This window comes from Peromyscus eremicus, chromosome 8a (genome assembly GCF_949786415.1).
Source record: "Peromyscus eremicus chromosome 8a, PerEre_H2_v1, whole genome shotgun sequence".
In the NCBI taxonomy this organism is placed as follows: domain Eukaryota; kingdom Metazoa; phylum Chordata; class Mammalia; order Rodentia; family Cricetidae; genus Peromyscus; species Peromyscus eremicus.
In genome coordinates, this window is record NC_081423.1 from 100,466,193 (window position 1) to 100,486,562 (window position 20,370).

Here is a 20,370-nt window from a genome sequence, read left to right on the forward strand (position 1 = left end):
TCAGCCCAGGCTATATAGTGTGAGGTGCTGTTTCAAAGTAACAAAAAGAAAAGAAAAACAACAACAACAAAAAGAAAGCCAAGACATGTCACTGGGATCCCCCTGGGAGTCAGTGAGGTCCTTAGAGACTGCCCGGGCTCTGCTTTTTATAGTGCGCTGACTGCACCAGGGTGGGAGAGCCTGCTCCAGTGTTCACGGGAGAGGAGGATCCTGCAGAGGGAAGCCGAGGTCGCCTCCCTGTGCCTCACAGCTCTGTCCCAGGCCCTGCCTGCAGCCAGCGCAGGAAGAAGCATCCCAGCTAAATGGTGTCTTCACTACCCAAGACTCAACTTGGAGTCTCTGCTCAGGCAGGAGACGCTGAGCTTTTCAACTGTCCCTTTTTACTTCCTAAAATCTCACACATACACATTCCCCCCTCCATCTCTTATGCCCTGTGAAGTCAAAAGAGGTGTTCTTAAGTTCCTGGAGAGCAGGCTAGCCCAGGATAGGCCCCACCAGCAGGCCTGTCCTGGAGCGTGAGGGCAGTTCACTGCTCATTCCTGGCTGTAACCTCCCTATTCAGAGCCACTAGCACAGCATTAATTTTTTCTGAACACACTCCTTTCTGTTATTCTTCCTGGTGCCTCCCCCCCTGCCCCCCCCTATAATTAGCATGACTCATAAACCAAATATTCTGGCATTGAACGTCACCCATCAAAACAAAGATGAAAAGAATTTCGTAGAAACTACGGGTCGTGCCTCAGGGCACGCTCACCCATTTGCTTCTTATCCACAGGTCAGGCTCTTTTGTGGGTCACAGTTCCTAGGGCTGGGAGTGGTTGAGGCTCCAGGGTTAAGGAGCCGGTGAGGTGACTGCGTGAGGCCGGAAGGGCAGGAGAATATCTATCCACTGAAGGCTGCTGCTTCTGCCTGGAGGGACGGGCTGTTTGGGAGCAGCCTGGGCAGTCACTGGCCTTGAAGGACCCAGAGATGCTGGAGCCGGGTGGTGGCCCCAAAGGACTGCTATTTTCTCCAGTTTTAGTCACTGAAAATCTGCCTTCCACTGCTGTCAAGTGGGCCACAGTGGCTGTCTGGACAGGACCCTGCCACCTCCCTGACTCATTCATGAGGTGCAGGAGACGTTCTGGCTTCTCCAGAGAGCAGTTTCCTGAGAACCACACGTGTCTGCCGATGCTGCTCTGGCTGTGTCTCAGGGCCCTCCCTGCCCTGGGTCCTTGCCCTGGCAGGACCTCTGGTGGGAGACTGCAGTCTTGGAGGCCTTCAGAAGTGGCTCCTCTTTCCCTCCTCCCCAAGCAGGAAGGGACATGCCGATTCCCTGCAGGCCTGTTGGACTTGGGGAGGAACAGGCCTGTACACAGGGTGAGGCCTCTGAGTCTGGAAGGGTGCTGTGTCTCGGAGCCCTGGTTAAGAGGCGATGGTATTGTGCTGGTGTCCTGCCAGCAGTAGCTCTTCATGTACCAGCCGGTACCCATCGTAAGCCACCCTTCCTGCCCTCATTGGGTACCAGTAGGGGTTTTGGTACCCCATCACCACTGTTCACTGGGCATTCCCAGCCTGCTTCTGAGGCCTTCACATACCTACAGTCTCCTCCATGGGCACCTCCATACACCACTGGGAATCCACGCACTAGCTGGGCCTCTGTGTCCTACCATCCTCCTGGCTTCTGAAGGAATTTCCCTTGAAATGAGACAGTTGAGCAGGAGACAGTAGGCAGGCAGCAAGGTTGGGAGAAGAGCCGGCCGGGCAAGGAGGATGGTGCAAGGAAGCCGAGTTCCTAGTGCCCAGGGCTGGGCCAGACTTGCTCCTGGCTGCTGTGGCCACATGTGGTGGGGAGCCTCACATTCTGGGGGCTGCAGCTTCTCCGTACCCTGGGGCATCTGGTTACCAGCTGCCTGCTGCCCTGGGTACCCAGGAAGAAGAGGACGTCCCCAGGGGAGCTCACAGCCATGGGTGGGCTTAAGGATGATGCAGGCCAGAAGCTAGGCTGGGTCTGCAGTTCCCTCCCTTACATATCTGGGGCTGGTTCTTCATAGATAGGGTTGTTGCTGAAGTTGTTAGGGTCAGAGCCTGGGCCCCTGAAAGCCTTAACAAGCAAGGTTCAGCCTCTGTCCTCAATAGACCAATCAAAGGAACAAATAGTGAAAACAGACAGGTTTATTCATTAGGAAGAACAAATAAAGAGAGCCAGTGGCCTCCAAGTCTGTCTTTGGGGTCCCGACGAGAGATTTAGATTTAATTAGAGGGCAAGAAGTGTGCAGAGCTAAGCTGTTGCAGTCAAAGCATGACAATCAAGGTGTGGCCCTGTCCATCACTGTCCCATTATTGTCTTGGCCCCTGTAAGATGGTGTGACAAATTGTCAGACGATCTGAAACCTCTCCCTAGGGGACAAGATCCTCTTCTTGTTGGCACCAGGCTTCCAGCCCTTCCTTCTCCAAGTAAGAGATACCTGAGGAAACCCCAATTTTGCGGAGTCACACAAATGGCCAAAGGGAGGGGCACATGGGTCTCTTTAGAACGTCTTCATTTTTGCTAGGATGCTGAGCTGGGTTCTGATAGCCGAGTTCTGGTGGGAGACGGAGGAAGGTTTGGGGTGCTATGGGGCTCCCGAGTCTTGTGTTATGCAGAGGCCCTCCCTTCCTGGGCCTGGAGTCCCATGAAGACCCATCTATGAGAAGGAGACTGTAGGGTCTGTACTTCCTAATGGGACTTGAGCAGCCACAGCTGCTGGGGAAGGGGCCTGCTGTGCAGGTGGAGGCTGCTGGAGCCCTGAGGTCTGTTGTGGGACTGACTAGGTTAAAGCCCAAGCCACCCCAACCCTTGTGGTCTCATTTTTCAGTCTTCACGCTTCTACCTAGTGGATCTCTGGTAGTGTCCATTCATAACTGACTCCTGACATCCTAAGGGATGGGAAGAGAGTGTTCGGCCCTTCCCTCAGTAACGATTCTTCACACAGTTTCTTCTGGCTGACCACTGGGATGTGGCCTCAGGGTCCTCGTGATCCAGAGTGCACATTTGCTTTTATTGTTGTTATTGTTGCTATTATTGACAGGGTCTCGCTATGCTTGTGAGGCTGTCCTGGAACTCAGTATGTACCCTCAGGTTAGCCTTAAACACCACACAATCCTGGCCTCAATCATGCCTGATGACTCAGGTTGTCTCCTCCATGAGGGCACTGAAAGGAACCCCCATAACCCTACCCACATGCTTCTCCTTCCGAGCTAACTAACATACTATTCTCTCTCCACTCTGTTAAAAGCAAGATCCTAAAAATGATTCAAGGGATGAGGTGCCTCCCATTTGAATGTGTGAGGGGGCTGTTCTTGGTCATTCTATGCCCAAATCCAAGGAGTTAAACTCTAGGGTCGGGTGTTAGGTGTCAGCTTGCTGGCACCACAGAGATTTTTGAACATTGACCCAAAGAAGCCAGCGATGGGTCCTGGTGCCCGTACTGTGGCTGGCCTGCTGTGGGTGCTCATCAGTCCTCTGCTGAGTAAATGATGGCCAGTTCTGTCACCCCAAGGGTGGCTGCTGGCATGTGTCCTAGCTGTCACTAAGCAAGCTAATCAGGGGGCACCCCAAACCCAAGCCCAGTGTGTGGGAACTGCTGATGCCCAAGGGAAGGTGAGCATCTTCTTGCTCCAGATGCTTCTAACATCAGCCCACTGCCCGGCATGCTGCAGGCATTCATAAGCACTCACTAAAGGGATAAAATGATGTGAAGCTCAGCCTCCAGCTCCACGTGAGCCTAAATGCATCACAGTCCACCCCATCTCCTTTCCTATGCATAGTCAGCTTCCCTGGAATAAACAAAAGGCTCTCTCAGTCCCCAGGGTGGGGCTTATTTTGTCGTTTTCTAAGTGGAAAATAATGTGTACTTCTGTGAAGAAAACGATGGGATTGTTACAGGGAAAAAAGAAAGAAAACCCAGAGAAGCACAAATCAGCAAGTGTCAACAGTGCTGTTTCCAGCCCCCAGGTGGCTGTTGGGAGCTGCTGGATGGGTGGGCTTCTGGGTTGCTGGGTATGTGGGTCTGGGGACATCACACTTTTAACCTGCATTTTCCTCCTCATGATTCTAGAAACATCTGTGTCAATAGATGCTCACCTGTTCGCACTGATTGTGGCTGCTGCCTACCCGTCTCGCTCCTCCTCTCCCGCCCTCCCTCGTCTCTCCTTCCTCCTGTAGACAGAACCAGGGTTTTCTGGTTAGTGCAACCCCCAGACTTCCCTGTGGCTGAGTTTACCTCTAGTCAACAACCTTGGTCTTGGTTTCCCACCCAACTGATTACTGTCATCTAATGTCTTCCTAGCGGCCTCTGGGGTTTGTAACCTTGGCTAAGGAGGTGCGGAGTTGGGGTGTCTTAGAAGCAGGCAGCTTTTTGAGTGCAGAGCAGAGAGGCATTTGGGAAAGGCTAGCTCCAGACTACAACTGGATTCAGAATTCAGGTCACACTTAACGGCACATGCTCTCCCTCATGGACGTTGCCTCATCTGAATAACTGAAGATACAGGGTGGTTTTGAGCTTGGAATTGACAGCAGTAGAAATGACACAGAGCAGGGGTGGAGAGATGGCTCAGTGGTTAAGTGGCGGCTGATCTTGTGGAGGATCCAAGCTCTCAGATTGGGTGGCTCACAATCACCGTAACTCTAGCCCAAGGGGTTTGGTGCCCTCTTCCGGCTTCCATGAGCACCCCTACACATGCAGTATACACACGCCCATACTAAAAATAAATGTTTTTAAAGTGACACCAGATGCCAAAGGGTGTAGGAATGAGACAGTTCCATCTTCTAGGAGTTCATAGTTCCTGGAGACTCGATCGGGACACCAGCAATCACATGGCAGCCCTGTTCCTGATGCTGAGAGAGGGGCAGCAGCAGTGGGTAAGGGTCCAGGAAGCCTGCTAGGGGAGGCTGGTCTGAAGACATGGCTGGGGAGGAGGTAGCAGTAAGAGGGACATCCATCTAAAGACCTGGGGTGGCTTTAGGTAGCTGAGTGATGTGGGGAGGTGGAGGTCCATGTTAACGCTCAGAATTTAAAGACTTCCTTTCTTGTCAGCAGATACCCTCAAGTCAAGAATTGATGCTCTAGTTTGGGTTTTAAAGCTGCCTCTGGGAGATTGGTGGCAGGGAGACCCTGGACCAGCTGGGGAAGACTTGGTGCAGGACACAAGGGGCAGAGACCTTGGGGAGCTTGTGTGATAGCTTAGGTGTGGAAAGCACGTGGAAAGTATGAGTCTTGGCAGCCCCCACACTCTCAGCCCCAGGGGTCAGTGCTGTCTCTAACCCAGCTGCTAGCCCCAGGGGGAAAAGTCAGGATTGTGGGAACAGGGGAGGGGAAGAGTTAACTGGGGATCCCATGGTAGGGTAGACCAGGGTCACCAAGCAGAGATTTGGGAACAAAGATGCAGAGCCTCACTGGTCAAGGAATATTCAGGAAAAGTCTGGCCAGGCGGGCTGCCCAGTCTGGTGGCCACTAGTCTGATGGGAAGCTTGGACGCGTCTGCCATGGGACCTGAAGTTTTACTGTGTTTCATCTCAGCTAATTGAAAGAGCCCTGTGTGGCTGGTGTGTTGGAGAGCACAGATGTGGGGATCAGCACCACTCCTGGGACAGGATGGGTTGGGGTGGTGTCCGTTGAGGCCTGACAGGCAGGATGGGTTTGGAGCGAGAGGAGCTAAGAGCTGAGGAAGCAGCCTTGGAAAGCAACTGTCTTGTGGGGAGACCAAGAAGGGTAGATCCATGGATGCTCAGCACCAGGGAGGCTGAGGCAGGATGATGGTGAGTTCAAGGCCAGCCTGGGCCATAGAACAAGTTCAAGCCTTCCTTCCTTTCTTCTTTCCTTCCTTCCTCCCTTCCTTATTTCCTTCCTTCCTTCTTTCCCTTCCTTCCTTCCTTCCTTCTTTCTTTGTTTCTTTCTTTGTTTCTTTCTTTGTTTCTTTCTTTGTTTCTTTGTTTCTTTGTTTCTTTGTTTCTTTCTTTCTTTCTTTCTTTCTTTCTTTCTTTCTTTCTTTCTTTCTTCTATAAGGAAAGCTAAACCCAATAGACAAACTGGTAGGTGTTTTAAGGATTTATGTTTATTCTTATATATATGTATGTACATGTTTCTGTGTGAGTGTATGCTACATGTGTGTGGGTGCCCCTGGAGGCCAGAAGACAGCGCTAGGTCCTGTGGAACTGAAGTCATAGGGGTTGTGTGGGGAGCAGGAAGTCCTCTTACTCTCTCCAGCCTCAACTGGTAGATGTTTTAAAGCTCTTAGATTGGGCATGCTCTCTTAGTCCTGTAACCCAGTGCTCACACTGGGCATGCTCTCTTACACCTGTAACCCAGAGCACAGGAGGCTGAGACAGGGGGATCACCATGAGATAGAGTTTACATAGTAACTGGGCTACAGAGTAGGAACCCTTTCTCAAAGCAATAACAAACAACAACAGAATAAATAACTGAAGCACCAAGGGCATTGCAGATCTTGGTACCGCCAGGTGGAGAGTGTGGTGTGAGCAGCCTGGGCTGGAATAGGTGGTAGCAAGATTGACAGATGCTGGCCAGATGGTGCCAGCACATGCCTTTAATCCTAGCAAAGGCAAGCAGATCTCTGTGAGTTCAAGACCAGCCTGGTCTACAGAGAGAGTTCCAGAACAGGCAGGGCTACACAGAGAAACCCTGTTTTGAAAAACCAACCCCCCCCCCAAAAAAAAAAAAGAAAGAAAGAAAGATGGACAAATGCTGAGCAAACCAGAAGGCTGACCCAGGAGCCACTAGGTAGAGGGCAGCGTTCCCTCTTGGAGAGTCTCCTCAGGCGGTTCCTGTGAAGTGCTGGGGGATGTCCAGGCTTGGGGTAACAGACAAAGGCCGGTTTGTGCTGCCTGTGAGGGCTGGGCATGCTAGAGCCGGGATGCAGAGTCCCCAGGTTCTTTCTTCCCTGGGTCTTGGGAGTGGTCAGCCCTCAGGGCAACGTCAGTGCTGGTGCCAAAGAAATGGGCAGTGGGCCAGGCCACCTGCAGAGTGGGGCCCTGGCATGAGCTCCTGGGCCTCTCTTCTCTCAGACGCTCCTCAAAGCAGGGTGAGCTTCCAGCCGGAGGGGGCCCAGCTGGGAGGTGACCTGAGGACAGCTGTTCTCCTCAAGGCGATCTTTGTTTCCTCGAGGATGCCGGAGCCCTGCAGGCTGGGCTGGTCAGGTGCCACTAGGGTTGGAGGCCTGGCAACCACATGGCAGGGCCTGGGCAGAGTGCTCCAGGTGAGTCTTCTTGCACAAGGTGCAGATGAAGGAGCTGCTTTAGGATAGGGGAACTCCTGGTCTTTCCTCTCTTCGTTTTGCCCCAGACAAGACCTCACTTGTATCCAGGGACAAAGAGTCCTGTGCTCATAAGCTGGCTGTCCTACAGGAATCCACCTTCTCCATCCCTGGGCTTGGGCTTTGGAGGAAAGCCCCAAACCTTAAAAAAGTAAGTCCTCCTTCTCCAAGACAGAAACAGGAAAAGGTATAAAAGGGAAGTACAGTGATTCCAAGAGGAGCCAGGCCCTGGAACACACTTGAGTCCATCCCCCATCAGGAGTCAAGGCTCCCTAGCTGCCTCCTTTAAGCAGTTGGGGGAAGAGGCAGAGCCTCCCACTAGCATAGGCTGCTGAGGCTCAGCAGGAAATCACATATTGAAGGGGCCTTGAACTGGGCTCGCCACTGACCAGAAGTCACTCTGCCACCCTCTTGCTCATCCTGTTTGGGTGTTTGAGGGATAAATGAGCAAGGAAAGACCTAGGAGCTGATGTCACGTGTTAGGAAATCCTGGGTGTCACCTCAGTGTGGCGTTTTCTCTTCCTTGGCTGAATCTTGTCCTCACATGGGTACTCTGCTCTTCTCAGTGGTGGAAATCAGTTCTACCAGGGGTCAAGGCAGAGCAGTCTCTGGCTTCCCAGGGTCTGGGAGGATGTCTCAGGCGTGAGAAGAACAGCAATGGTGGAGGGTAGCAGTACTGTGTTCAAAGAGCTTTCCAGTCCTGGAGCTGAAGCCATTAGGGAAGCGTGGGGGGATCCGGTCCTGCCTTTGCCAAGCTTCCTGGGAAATGAGTGTAAAATGTTAGGGTGCTGTCCAGGCCCCAGCAAAGCTGGACAAAGATGCTTGTCTGGGAGGCAGCCAGAGCCCCTGGAAAGCATCTGGTAGGGCTGGTGGCAGGAAGGATGAACGACCTTCGAGGCTATGAAGGAGGGCTGGTGGTGGATTAGATGTGCCGGATACAAGGGAAGAAGGAGTGTAAATGATTCCCAGATTTCAGGCTTGCTGTTAGTTCATAGCTCCTGCTTCCTCCCCCGCTGGCCCCACTGTAATCTAGAACAGAAGCCCCCTTGGAACTTGCAACCATGCCCGACACGTTCTGTACTTTCCAATATGGCAGCAATACTGCCATGCACGCAATTGTCCAGAGCTTGGGACGTGATGAGCCTGCTCAGGGAGCGGAACTTTGAATTTCATTTTACTATTATTTTGTGAATAGAATCCAGTCTCTTGTCCATGGTAGTCAAGTGCTCTACAGCTGACCTAGACCCCCAGCACTTTTGAGATAGTCTCATTAAGTAGCCCAGACTAGCTTCAGATCTGAGATTTTCAGGCAGGTTCAATAGCCCAGTTGGCAAAGTGCCCTCATTAAAAGCACAAAGACAAGAGTTTGATCCTCAGAATCTGAGTAAAAAATGCTGGCATGGTGGTCTGCAGGAGTAATCCCAGTGATGGGGAGGTGGAGACTGTCCTGAGCTCTCTTTGCCTCTTCCGAGTGCATCCTGGGATAACAAGTAGGTACCCCCATGATTAGTGCTTGATTTGTGTCTTATTTTAATTGATTTCAGTACCACAATGGCCACTGCTCAGAGAGCAAAGGTCTAGAATGTTCCGGGCTCATCACTCACCATTCAGTCTTGAGCATTTGTCTGTTTCTCCCCTGGTCTGTTACACAGTTGAGATCGGGAACACATTTAATTTATGGCTGAATCATCCCCCCACCCCCACCCCAGCTCTTGCACAATGACATGCCATAAGCCATGCCTGTGTTAAACTGCCAGCTGAGAGGGCCGCTCCGTCTCCTTCCAAGGCTCCTGGCCGTTCAAGGAGATTACAGGCTTCTCGCCTCTCTGAACAGCTGCTTACCCGATGAGGATTAAGGAAGAAAACAGTGTTTACAAAATGCTTTTATCAATGGCACTGAGCTGGGGGTGATGGGGAGGGAGATACCAAGGCCAAACCCACACTCACACTCCAGGCAGCCTCGCACTCCAGGAGGCCACCGTCCACACACACAGGCAGGGAGGGGTCAGAAACAAGGGGACATAAGGAAATTGAGCTTGCGAATGAATACCGTTTTCAGTAAAGGACCCAGCACATGAGGTCTGGGAAGGGATAAAAAGTCCCAGCAAGGAAGTGCCCTCACATGCCCCGCCCTCCTCTAAGTGGCTTTACTTCTCCTGTGAAGGGGGATTCCCCTTGCTGGGGTGAAAGCTGGGTGGAAGCCAGCAGGGTGGGCTGAGGAAGGATGCTGGGCTCTGCTCTGCAGGTTCTGTGGGAGTTGGAGGGAGAAATAAGATAACAGAGTATCAATAAGGCACAGGGATGGGAGAGACTGCTGAAGACCTGGGGTCATGCTGGAGTTGCCCTCAGGGACTCTTACTACCACGCAACCCAGACAGGCTATATGAGTCCTGGTTGTGTGGTGGGGTCACCCTCATGATCAAGGATGTCCTAGCCTTCTGTGGAGCTACCTCTGTGTGGAGCACATCCCTAGATGGTCTCACCACAGGCCATCTGTGCTGGGAATGGAGACAGGACCAAATTTGCTTAGGTGTTTGGCAATATTGGTTTTGCCCAAAAAATGACTAAAATGACCTTAATGTGACTTATAGGATTTGTTTAAATGGTTGTTGAGATGGCATCGAGGAGGGGAATATTTCAGCCTTGGTTTGATTTTAATCTTCAAAGAAGGCTGTGTGTGTGTGTGTGTGTGTGTGTGTGTGTGTGTGTGTGTGTATGTATGTATGTATGTATGTATGTATGTGTGTGTGGTTGCGCATGCGCACATGCATGCAGGTGTTGGGGGAACACTCTGCCCACCTCATTGACATCAGAAGGAGCTTCTGACTACTTTGGGGGCTGTTAACTGACGCCCTACCCATGTCACATTGCTAACCCAGCTCTGGGCACCCCTTTTCTGACAAACATGTTTAAAATCCCCATTCTCCATTGGAAAGAGACACTCCAGCATTGACTAGGGGCCACGGCACTGGTTCCTGGCAGGGAGTCATTTTGCCCCTGAGAGGACAGACAGAGTCTAGAGTCGTTGGTTGTTACAAACTGAAGAGGATGCTAATAGCATTTTGGAGTAGAGGCTGGGACTCCACAAAGCACTCTTAAATAGACAGGACAGGATCCCTCTAAGGAGAAAAGAGGACTGTCCAGCTTCAGATGTCAGCAAGAACCCATGGGTTAGGACAGCCAAAGGCAGCTTTATGTCAGCTTTCGTTCATAGGGCCCCCAAACATGCATGGATTTTGTCACACACACACACACACACACACACACACACACACACACACATACACACACACACACACACACACACATACACACACACACACACACACATTCTCATATATATATATATATATATATATATATATATATATATTCAGAGTCATAGATAAATCAAGTTTAAACTTAGTGTAGTGGTGCATACCTACACTACAGCACTTAGGAACCTGAGGCAGGAGAATTGAGAGTTTGAAGCCAACCTGGGTTACACAGTGAGGAAAAAAATGAAAAAAACAAAAACAAAAAAACCCAGCCGGACCCAAGTTTAAAGAAAGGCAAACTTCCTATTGCCTGATGCAAGCTTAACACTTACAGGGGGTGAGGAGAATAATTACGAAGGTACCGGGGAAAACAGGAAATACAGAAATAGAGAAATACACAGATCAAGAGAACTTAGCTCGATAAATATTTGTTGAGTACTAGTGAAGTCCAGGATGCTGCAGGACACTTGGCTGGGCCAGGGACATCCATGTCTGATGGAGAGTCAGGGCCAAGCCAAAGTCTCCATGGCTGGAGACAACCTGACACATAACACCGCGGAGGAGGAGGGTCTTCCCAGGTCAGGGCTGGGGAGGCGTGAACCAGTGGCAGAGCTTAGCATGAAGTGGGTCTTGACAGGGCCAGCTGGGCTAGGGTCACCTGAGTTTCCTTGTCTGTGCTCCAGGGCAGCCAGGCACCTAGGAGGAGGCCAACGGTTCCCTCCCCTGTGTGTGCTGTGCACGTTCAGATGTATAGAGGAACAGTTCTGTGTGTGTGTGTGTGTACATGTGTGTGCACGTATGTGTGAGTATGTCTGTGTGCTCATGTGGAGGCTAAGGGACAAACTCAGCTGTTGTTCCTCAGGTACCATCTATTTTTATTTTGTTTGTTTGTTTATTTATTTATGAGACAAGGTTTCTCTGTGTATCCTGGCTGTCCTAGAACTCGCTCTGTAGACCAGGTTGGCCTCGAACTCACAGAGATCCACCTGCTCTGCCTCCAGAGCGCTGGGATTAAAGGCGTGCACCACCACCACCACCACCTCCTGGCTGCTTTGTTTTTTGAGATAGGGTCTCTCATTGGCTTGGGACTAACCAAGTAGTTGAGGCTGGCTGGCCAGTGAGCCCCAGACATCCGCCCATCTCCAACTTCATGATACTGGGGTTGTAAATACAGGCCACCATACTCAGCTTTTATTTGTTTTTATTTTGTATGTGGACTCTATGGGTGGAACTCAGGTCCTTGTGCCTGCCAGGCTAGCACTTTAGCGACTGAAAAAAATCATTCCACCCCGCTCCGTTCTCACTTACGAACGGCATACTAATGAATGAATATTATCTCCTGGAAAGATTAGCCCCGGGATCACATGAGGCCTGGGTGGGAGAGAAGTGATTAATGAGGACATGTTCTCAGACCTACCCTTACCTCATGGGTCCAAAGAATTAATTGGAAGGATGCATGGAATCGCAGTCGGGTGCCTGGTGCCACTGCTGGGCCCCTTCGCTGCTTATCAGTCCAAACAGGACAAAGGTGCTCCATGCAAAGGAGCAGGAATGCAGGCCTGCCGACAGGTGCCAGGGCTTTGGGGGTGTGGCTTGAAGGTGGCATGCAAGCTGCTATCTGTCGGCAGACCCTTGGCAGCACCAGGATATGCAGGATATGGCCCTGCCCTGGTCACCTGAACCAGAAGCTGAAGTTTAAGAGGAGCCCTAGATTTGAGGAACCAAGGGCTGGACCACAGACTGAGGTGTGCAGTCGAAGGGAAAGAGAGCCTGCTCCTGCTTGCCCCAGGCCAGTCGCTTAGAGAGATGACAGGTGGATGGGGTAGAGAATTTAAACATGTACTTCAACTCAGTACGCACACACCCTCACTTGCTTTGGCTAAGTGGTAGGGAAGCATCTGGGATTGAGGACAGGCTTGAAGGACAGTCTCCTATTGGAAGAGGACGGTCCTTTCCAAGCTTTTGCTTAACAGCGGGGGTGGGGAGTGGGGGGTGGGGGGGCTGTTAGATGGGAGAGGGTTGGATTCTCTACATTATGTGCAAATGGACACTCGCTCAGCGCCCCCTGGTGGTAGAAAACAGCGCAGCCAGTTTCTGCCCACTAGTCCCTCGGACTAGTAGTTGCCCTGGACTCATTTGGCCTTATTCTGCTTATTGTCAGGGCCCAGCAGGTGGTGGGTCCCCTTCCTGAGAGGCTGGTGCAGGTGACTGTGCTCAGTGAATCTGAAGCTCCCATGGAGCAGTGTGTGTGTGTGTGTGTGTGTGTGTGTGTGTGTGTGTGTGCGCGAGATGTGGGGCTGGGCAAACAGTTCTCACTGTGGGCTGTTTCTCTGTCGAGCCCCTTCCTAACCCATGCCCTCTCCTTGTATTTTAGCAGGAAAATGGGCTCCTATGGACAGGGATTCGTGCTGGGATGCTGCCTGCTGCTGGCCATTGCCTGGGGCCCAGTCCTGAGCCTTGTGCCCCCAGGCCAACAGGAACAGCTGGAGTGGGAAGAGAAGGAGGGGCCGCCCTCTCCTCTGGACCATGAGAAGAGGTGAGGGGCTGTGATGGCATGCTAGCAGGAGCTCTGGAGCTGACCAAGTCAAGTGTGTGAGGTTTGGGGCACTCCAGGGGTGGTTGCCCAGAGTCGCAAAGGGGCAAAGGGGAAGCTGAGGAGTGGTCCTCAGGGAGGTTGATCCTGGAGGTCAGACAGGCAGTTTCTCCGTCTGGTGACTTGGGCATCTTATCTGAATCTGAGGATGGTGGTCCCGCCTCATTCTAACCCCAGGGTAGCTGAGTCTGCAAGAACCTCACATCTCAGTCATGAAAAGGTACCTGCACTGCCCTTCGGGTTACCTTTGCCTTCTAGTTAGGTTTCCTGGGAATGTTTACCAGGACATTGGGAGTGCATGCAAGCAGGAGGCTGGGACAAGTGGCCTCAACAACTTACTCATTTATAAGATGGCAATACAGTCTGGCAGTCTTGGTCAGGATCATTTCCTCTGCCAGTTAAAGCCTTAAAAACAAACAAACAAAAACCAGGAAAAATCTCAAGCGTAACAAGCAGCAGCAGAGAAATCTCAAACACCGCAGACAGCAGCAGCAGTTGAAGAACGGCGTTTATTGGGGGTGAGGAAACGCGGGCCTGCAGCAGCACACAGAGAAAAAATCCTCTGTTTCGCAGAGGGGCATCCAGTCTCTTCTCCAGAGCTGGGATTTTTAGGCTCTAGAGAGTTTTCCTCCCCTAATTTAGGGTTGGTCAGTTTGAAGAAAGACAGGATGGTTGATTGGCCCACGACTGTTGTTGACCTGTCCTGAGCAGCCTTGAACCTGTTTAGCCAGTCGGCCAGCAGGGTGCCTGCTGGTGGGAGACCAAAGCCTACAGTGCTTTTGTTTTAAGCTGTTGGAATTTTGTCTGAAGTCTGGAGGTTGAGGAGGAAGCCAGCTGTAGAAATTCACCAGCTTTATTACCAAGCCAAGGTCCCTCTCCCTGTCTGTCTGACTACCAGGAAGTCTGTCTAACTCCCAGGCAAGATTGTGCTGGTGAGGATGGACCAGGTGTCAGCTTCCCTTGATAAAGGACTTCAGGATGTCACTTGCCTTTGTGTCTGTGACCCTCAGTGGTATACAGACCCAAAGCTATGGAAGATATTTTGTAGGGACATCAAGCATGAAGTCCTAGAGACCTGTGCAAACCTCCATGCTGGCCTCGGGTTTCTTCATTATCCTGCACATTGGGTCGATTTATATTCAAGGTTCCAGACAGTTTTGGGGGCCAAGAAACCCCATTCCTTTGTTTCTTCTTCCTCTCCTTTGTTTCCATTCGGCAAACATTGATTAAGTAGCTGCTGTCAGTCAGGCCATCTCCTGGGTCCTGGAGATGCACTTGGAGGACAGACTTCGGCTTCTAGAAACTCCAAGGCCGTAGGGAGACAGACAAACACAATACAATACAGGCTTGGAAGTAAGGCTGTATCCACAGTGCAGTACCAGGGTTCTCCTGGGTGTGGGAGGAAAAGGTAGAATGCTGTAGGCAGAGGGAGGCGAGTCCTGCAGGATGGGAGGGTGATTTGGGGTGGTGGGAGCTGGAGCCTGGGAATGGAGGATGTAAAGTGTTAAGTCTGAGGTAGCTGAGTGTAGTGTGTGGGAGGGAGAATCTCATCCCGGCTTTGTTTTGTAGGGAATAAGGAGTCCTGCAGGAGAGGTTTGTACTTAAGGGTGTTCCAGAAGGAATGCTCGAGGGAAGCATCAGAGAGTGAATTGCTGGTGGAAAGACAAACTCCAGGACTGCTGTCCACAGGTTGCATTAGAGATAAGGGTCCAGATCTGTCCTGGTGATGCTGTGGGTAGGGCTCAACTCCCCAGTACATGCTGGACATGGGGGGAGGTCAGGGAAGCAGAAGGTTCTATTATGGGCCACTATCATGTGCTGGAAAAAACATTTGGAAGCAGCAGGTTTCACAGGCAAAAGGTCGTTATGAGGCTTTCAATTCTGGACACCTGGTGTCTGTGGGGCCTGTTGAATTGGTGGGATGGAGACTTCCCGAAAGACGTCTGAAGCTCAGGAGAGAGGTGTAGGTGAGAGTCTTTCTCCAGGAACTGGGTTTTCATATGGTGGAACTCAGAGTTTGTGTGGACCCATGTCCCAGATTGTCTGAGGATGAAACATGGATTGAGTTTAGAGAGGAACAGGCTGGCTTATCTAGATCCTTCTGTGTCGAGTGGAGCCTCCACGAGGAGAGCAACATGCAATGTTGCATGTGACCATGTGATGGCAGTGTACAGCCATTACTGTCCGCAAGCTGCGGTAGCCCAGAGGCCCGGAAGATGGAGTGAATGAAGCGAAATTGTTTACAAATGAGTTGCTCTGGTAGGTTGTGCTCTGGATACACAGAGCAGTTCTTTACTGCTGAAAGACCTGGTCCTGCAGGCAGGATTTCTCCACCTAAGCCCTGAGGTTATTGTCATTTGCATTATCTTTGTTTTGGATATATTACTACTATAATGGTGTGTGTATATGTGTGTGTGTGTGTGTGTGTGTGTGTGTGTGTGTGTGTGTGTGTGTGTGTGTGTAGGGTATCTGCAGTTTGAGTCAGGATCTCAGAATTCTCCCCCATGTCTATGCTAACCAGAGCATTGCATTTCCAGAGAAGGGGAGCCTAGGGGAGCCAAGCCCTGGGTCCATAGCAGCAGGAGAGAGCTCCCAGCTCAAAGAGTTTATATTTGTGGTGGTTTATTCCCTCAGGGATGAAGACACACGTGAGAAGTATAGCCCCAGCCAGGGCCAGGACCCCACTTCCGGGTGCTACCGTTGCTGTGACCCTGGCATGCCTGTATACCAGTCAATCCCCCCACCCCAAATCAACATCACCATCCTGAAAGGTGAGAAGGCTGCAGAGCTGGCTGGTACGGGGATGGGGGGGCCCTTCCTGGGGGCTGCTTTATATCGATGGAGAGGGAGATGCGGCTGGGTGGGGCTTGCAGGATCAGGGGTCTCAGATAGAGCAGAGGTGGGCTGCCATCTGGAGGGAAGGAAGAAATTTTGAGTTTTGAGCTATGACCCTTCTCCATGAGCAGAAGAGGAGGAGCCTTAGAGGATTCTAGGGAGATGGCTCAGTGGTTAAGAACACTTGCTAAGAAAGCAAGATGACTCAAGTTCAAATCCCCAGCACCCATGTAAAAACCAGGGGTAGCTACATGTGCCTGTAACCGGGAGGCTTGGGAAGGGCAGAGTCAGGAAGATTCTAGAATCCAGGCTTTCTGAAGCACTGTAATTCAGTGAGGAACCTTACATCAAAAGGTAACATGGAGTGGGGCTGGAGAGACGGCTCAGCGAGTAAGAGCACTGACTGCTCTTCCAGAGGTCCCGGGTTCAATTCCCAGCACCCACATGGCAGCTCACAACTGTCTGTAACTCCAGTTCCAGGGGACCTGACACCCATGGCAAAACACCAATGCACATAAAAATACTAAAATAAATAAAAAAGGCAAGGTGGAAAGAATACCCCCAACACCGTCTTCTGGCCTCGCCAAGTGCCTGTAGTGTGTGCACACACACATGTCACACGGGTTCACAAACACCACACATGCTTATCCATAAAGAGGGGCCTCAGGGATTCTTCCCCCTGCCTGTTTGCATGGGACTTTCAGACCCTTTTGTTTTGACGCCACGTCAAGCCAGTTCTCTGAAATGCTGTGTCCTCCCCCTAGATAACTTCACACAACCCCAGGGAATGCTTGCAACCTTGATCTTGCTCTGAGTCCTGACATCTGCAGTCCATTTACTCAGAGTGAGCCCAGGCCTGGCCACAGAGCCTGTTGCTAGTGGACAAACCCATATGTTCCTTTATCTTTGCCAGGACTTTGCAGAAGGAGAGTGAAAAAGCTTGCCTTCTGGATGAAAATAGACCAACCCTTGACAGTGAAAATGGTAGCTCTAATGATAGGAGAACCAAAGTGTCCCCTTGCCCAGGCCAGGGCTGGGGTGTGGAGTCAGATGATGCCTGGAAGCCAGCTGCAGGCTGACCTCCTTTGGGACCTCATCTCTTCCTATTCTCTCTTAGGTGAGAAAGGTGACCGAGGGGATCGAGGCCTCCAGGGGAAATACGGGAAAACAGGTTCTACAGGCGCCAGGGGCCATGTTGGCCCCAAAGGGCAGAAGGGGTCCATGGGGGCTCCTGGAGACCGCTGCAAGAGCCACTATGCAGCCTTCTCTGTGGGCCGAAAAAAGCCTTTGCACAGTAATGACTACTTCCAGCCTGTGGTCTTTGACACCCAGTTTGTGAACCTCTATGAACACTTCAACATGTTCACTGGCAAGTTCTACTGCTATGTGCCGGGCATCTACTTCTTCAGCCTCAATGTGCACACTTGGAACCAGAAGGAGACGTATCTGCACATCATGAAGAACGAGGAGGAGGTGGTGATCCTGTATGCACAGGTGAGCGACCGAAGCATTATGCAAAGTCAGAGCCTGATGCTGGAGCTGCGTGAACAGGATGAGGTTTGGGTGCGCCTCTTCAAGGGCGAGCGTGAGAATGCCATTTTCAGTGATGAGTTCGACACCTACATCACCTTCAGTGGCTACCTGGTCAAGCCAGCCTCTGAGCCTTAGCTGCCACTCCCCATGGTACTGTCACAGACTGATGACCTCCTTGCCTGTCACCCCTGCCCATTCCTGCATTCCACGGACACTGGAGCCCTGCCCCAGGCTGACCCCTTCGTCTCTCCCCTCAGTCCTGGCTTCTTTGGCCTTGGTGTCCTTAGTTTTGGTTTTTGACAAGACGCCCGTGGCCACTGGGAAGTCCAAAGGGCTGTGTGGTCCTGGGTCTGGCTGCGGCTCTTGATAGAGAGCTGCTGGCAGATGAAATCATCGGGTGGGGTGCCTATGAGGACTTTGGGAGACCTCCAGCTCCTTCTGTGTACACAGCCTTAGACAACCCTGTGGTGCACTGTCCTGCGGCCACAGGGTGTTCCAGAGCACAGCCCCTGTGTGCTCCCATTCCTGGACATAATTAAGCAAATGCCATGAGTTTCAAAGGAACAAAGTAAAGCAGAGAGACAGGAAAGTGGTGTTTGTTTTGGCCTTTCATCCAGCTGGCTCTTAGAGAGAGGGAGGGAGGAAGGAGGAGAGAGAGAGGAGAGAGAGAGAGAGAGAGAGAGAGAGAGAGAGAGAGAGAGAGAGAGCGCGAGCGAGAGAGAGCGCTGTACTGGGGAAAGTGGGCCAGAGACCCTGCACAGGAATGGATCTACGGGGAAGCATAGATGACAATGGAGGAGCCACAGTTTGTGGGTTTGGAAGTCGCATCTGACTTCACTCTATTAGGCCACGTGTGAGCTTTCTTGGGGACAGCAGGACTGACCTCTGAGCTCTGTTGACTTGCTACAGCCTTGCCTAGGGGCCTGTCAGTCTTTCTGAGCCACAATAGTGAAAGGGTTCGGGGAGGGAGGGCAGCAAATGTCAGCTCCCAAGAGGGGCAGCAGGCCCTCTGTGGGTTGACTCTGGGCTGGGGGCAGCATCCAGCTCACTCCAGCTCACAGCTCCTGACAGTGGCTGGGGACCTCAGGGACTCCTGAACCTGCAGGTTTCTCTGTAAGAAATAAAGCTCCTAATATATCCCTGCACCTCTCTGCTTTCCTCCACTTCCCTGGGATGCTCTGGAACCCCAGGTGAGTTCTCCCCCTGCCTGGTGTGGGATCAGTTCCCAGTTCCTCCTTCCAGATGGATCAGCCGTGGAAGGCACCAAGCCTTTGATTTGGGGTTCTAACAAGCTGCTCCTCACCAGCTTGTGTCCCATCTTCTCCCTGGTTCAGTGTCCTGTATGGGTGATTGATGTGTTACCACAGGAGCCGATGGGTCTGACAGGACCACCTAGCCTGACACAGCCCTAGCCAGCCTATGGCAATGGGAAAGGGATTTCCTTTGGGTCCCAGACCTGGGGGGAGCTTGTAAAAGCTAGAGAGTATATCCTTCCCATTTCCGGGTCAATCCTGAAGTGCTAGAGGAGGAAACGAGATGTGTATCCCACCACCAGGCTCGGACTCAGGGACGGCTTCAGGGCTGATTCTCGGATCTCAGAGAACCTGTGGCCTCTCCGCATCTCACCTGTATTGATGCCAGGGCCTGGGTATTGGCTATCTGCTTTGTGCCAACCAGGCTTGCTTGCTGCTGCTTGCTGGCCCTTGGTTAGGACCCCTCTCTTCTTCTGGGTGTCTGACTGTTGGGACTCAGTGTTTGCATATACCACCTCTGAAGGGGCTTCTGCTGATCAGACCCTCCAAGCCAGTCTCCATGGGTGTGCCTGCAGCAGAGGCCGGCTGCCAGCTGTGCTCTGCCCTGCTCTTTCCAGAAAACATTAAACTTGCCATGGCAATCTACAGCAAGCTGGCCTTTTCGTCTGCTCATTGGATGGAGTCTTCCTCCTGCCCTCTTCCCATCTATCACCCACCTTCTGCCTACTAAAGGCTAATTATGCCCTCAGCTTTGTACCCAGGGCCGGAATCGCCATGTTCCTACCAAGGAGACATGGATTTCCTGAGTATGGTTCAGCAGAGCTGAGCACTAGGGCTGTTTGGTGTGTGGACAGGTCTGGAGACTCACGCGTAGTGATGGCACATTATTCTTTTGTACTGGAGTGGGGGGCCCTGGACTAGCAGTGCAGGTAGCCCCCTGGCCTGGACTGCAGCCCAGAAAACTGTATGACAGTCCTGGGCTGTGTCACAAAGGCCCAGAAACCAGGTGGCTGCAAACAGACAAATGTCTTCTCAGAGCTCTGGAGGTCAGAGTTCAAAATCCAGGTGTGAGCGATGTGGTGCTCCTAGCAAGGACTGGGGGAGGGCACTTCCTGCCACCTGTATTTGCAGGCATTCTTTGCCTGGAGGGAGGGACCTTATCAGTCTTCCTGTCCTGACTCTATGTGACCTGCTTCCCACAGCTTGTTTTCCTTTCAAGAACACTTAGGGCTTCATTCAGGGTCTCCCCTAAATCCAGGACTCACTCTCCAGATCTCCCGATTTAACTTAAAACACATCTGCTAAAGGGATTTGTGAATGGGCAGGCGCTGGAGGCCAGTGTGTGCTTGTCTCTTTTGGGGATCCCAGTGAAGCTTGTTGTGACAACCCACGGGTTTGGGCACTGGTAACAGCCCCTTTGTGTCCCCATGGTGAAGGATAGGCACTTCTTCTTTTCATTGCTGGCCAGAGAGGTCAGCAGCCAGCCCCCCTTTCCACCAGCAGCCGGCTTGGAAGCTGGAATCGGCAGCTTGGCAAACAGCTGGCCTTCTGCCTCTGCCTGGTGCTGGGAGCCCATGTGGCCACACTCAGCCTTGGAATGGGGCCA

The 20,370-nt window shown here is 51.9% G+C and overlaps 1 protein-coding gene across 1 annotated transcript; it reads left to right on the forward strand.

Moving 5' to 3' along the window:
• The first annotated feature begins 12,928 nt into the window (after nt 1-12,928).
• C1qtnf1 (C1q and TNF related 1) lies at nt 12,929-18,165 on the forward strand. Its single transcript, XM_059269851.1, has 3 exons — nt 12,929-13,086; nt 15,778-15,914; nt 17,096-18,165. Exons 1-3 carry the CDS (start codon nt 12,932-12,934, stop codon nt 17,644-17,646), a joined length of 843 nt encoding a protein of 280 aa, XP_059125834.1. The 5' UTR covers nt 12,929-12,931; the 3' UTR covers nt 17,647-18,165.
• The last annotated feature ends 2,205 nt before the right edge of the window (nt 18,166-20,370 follow it).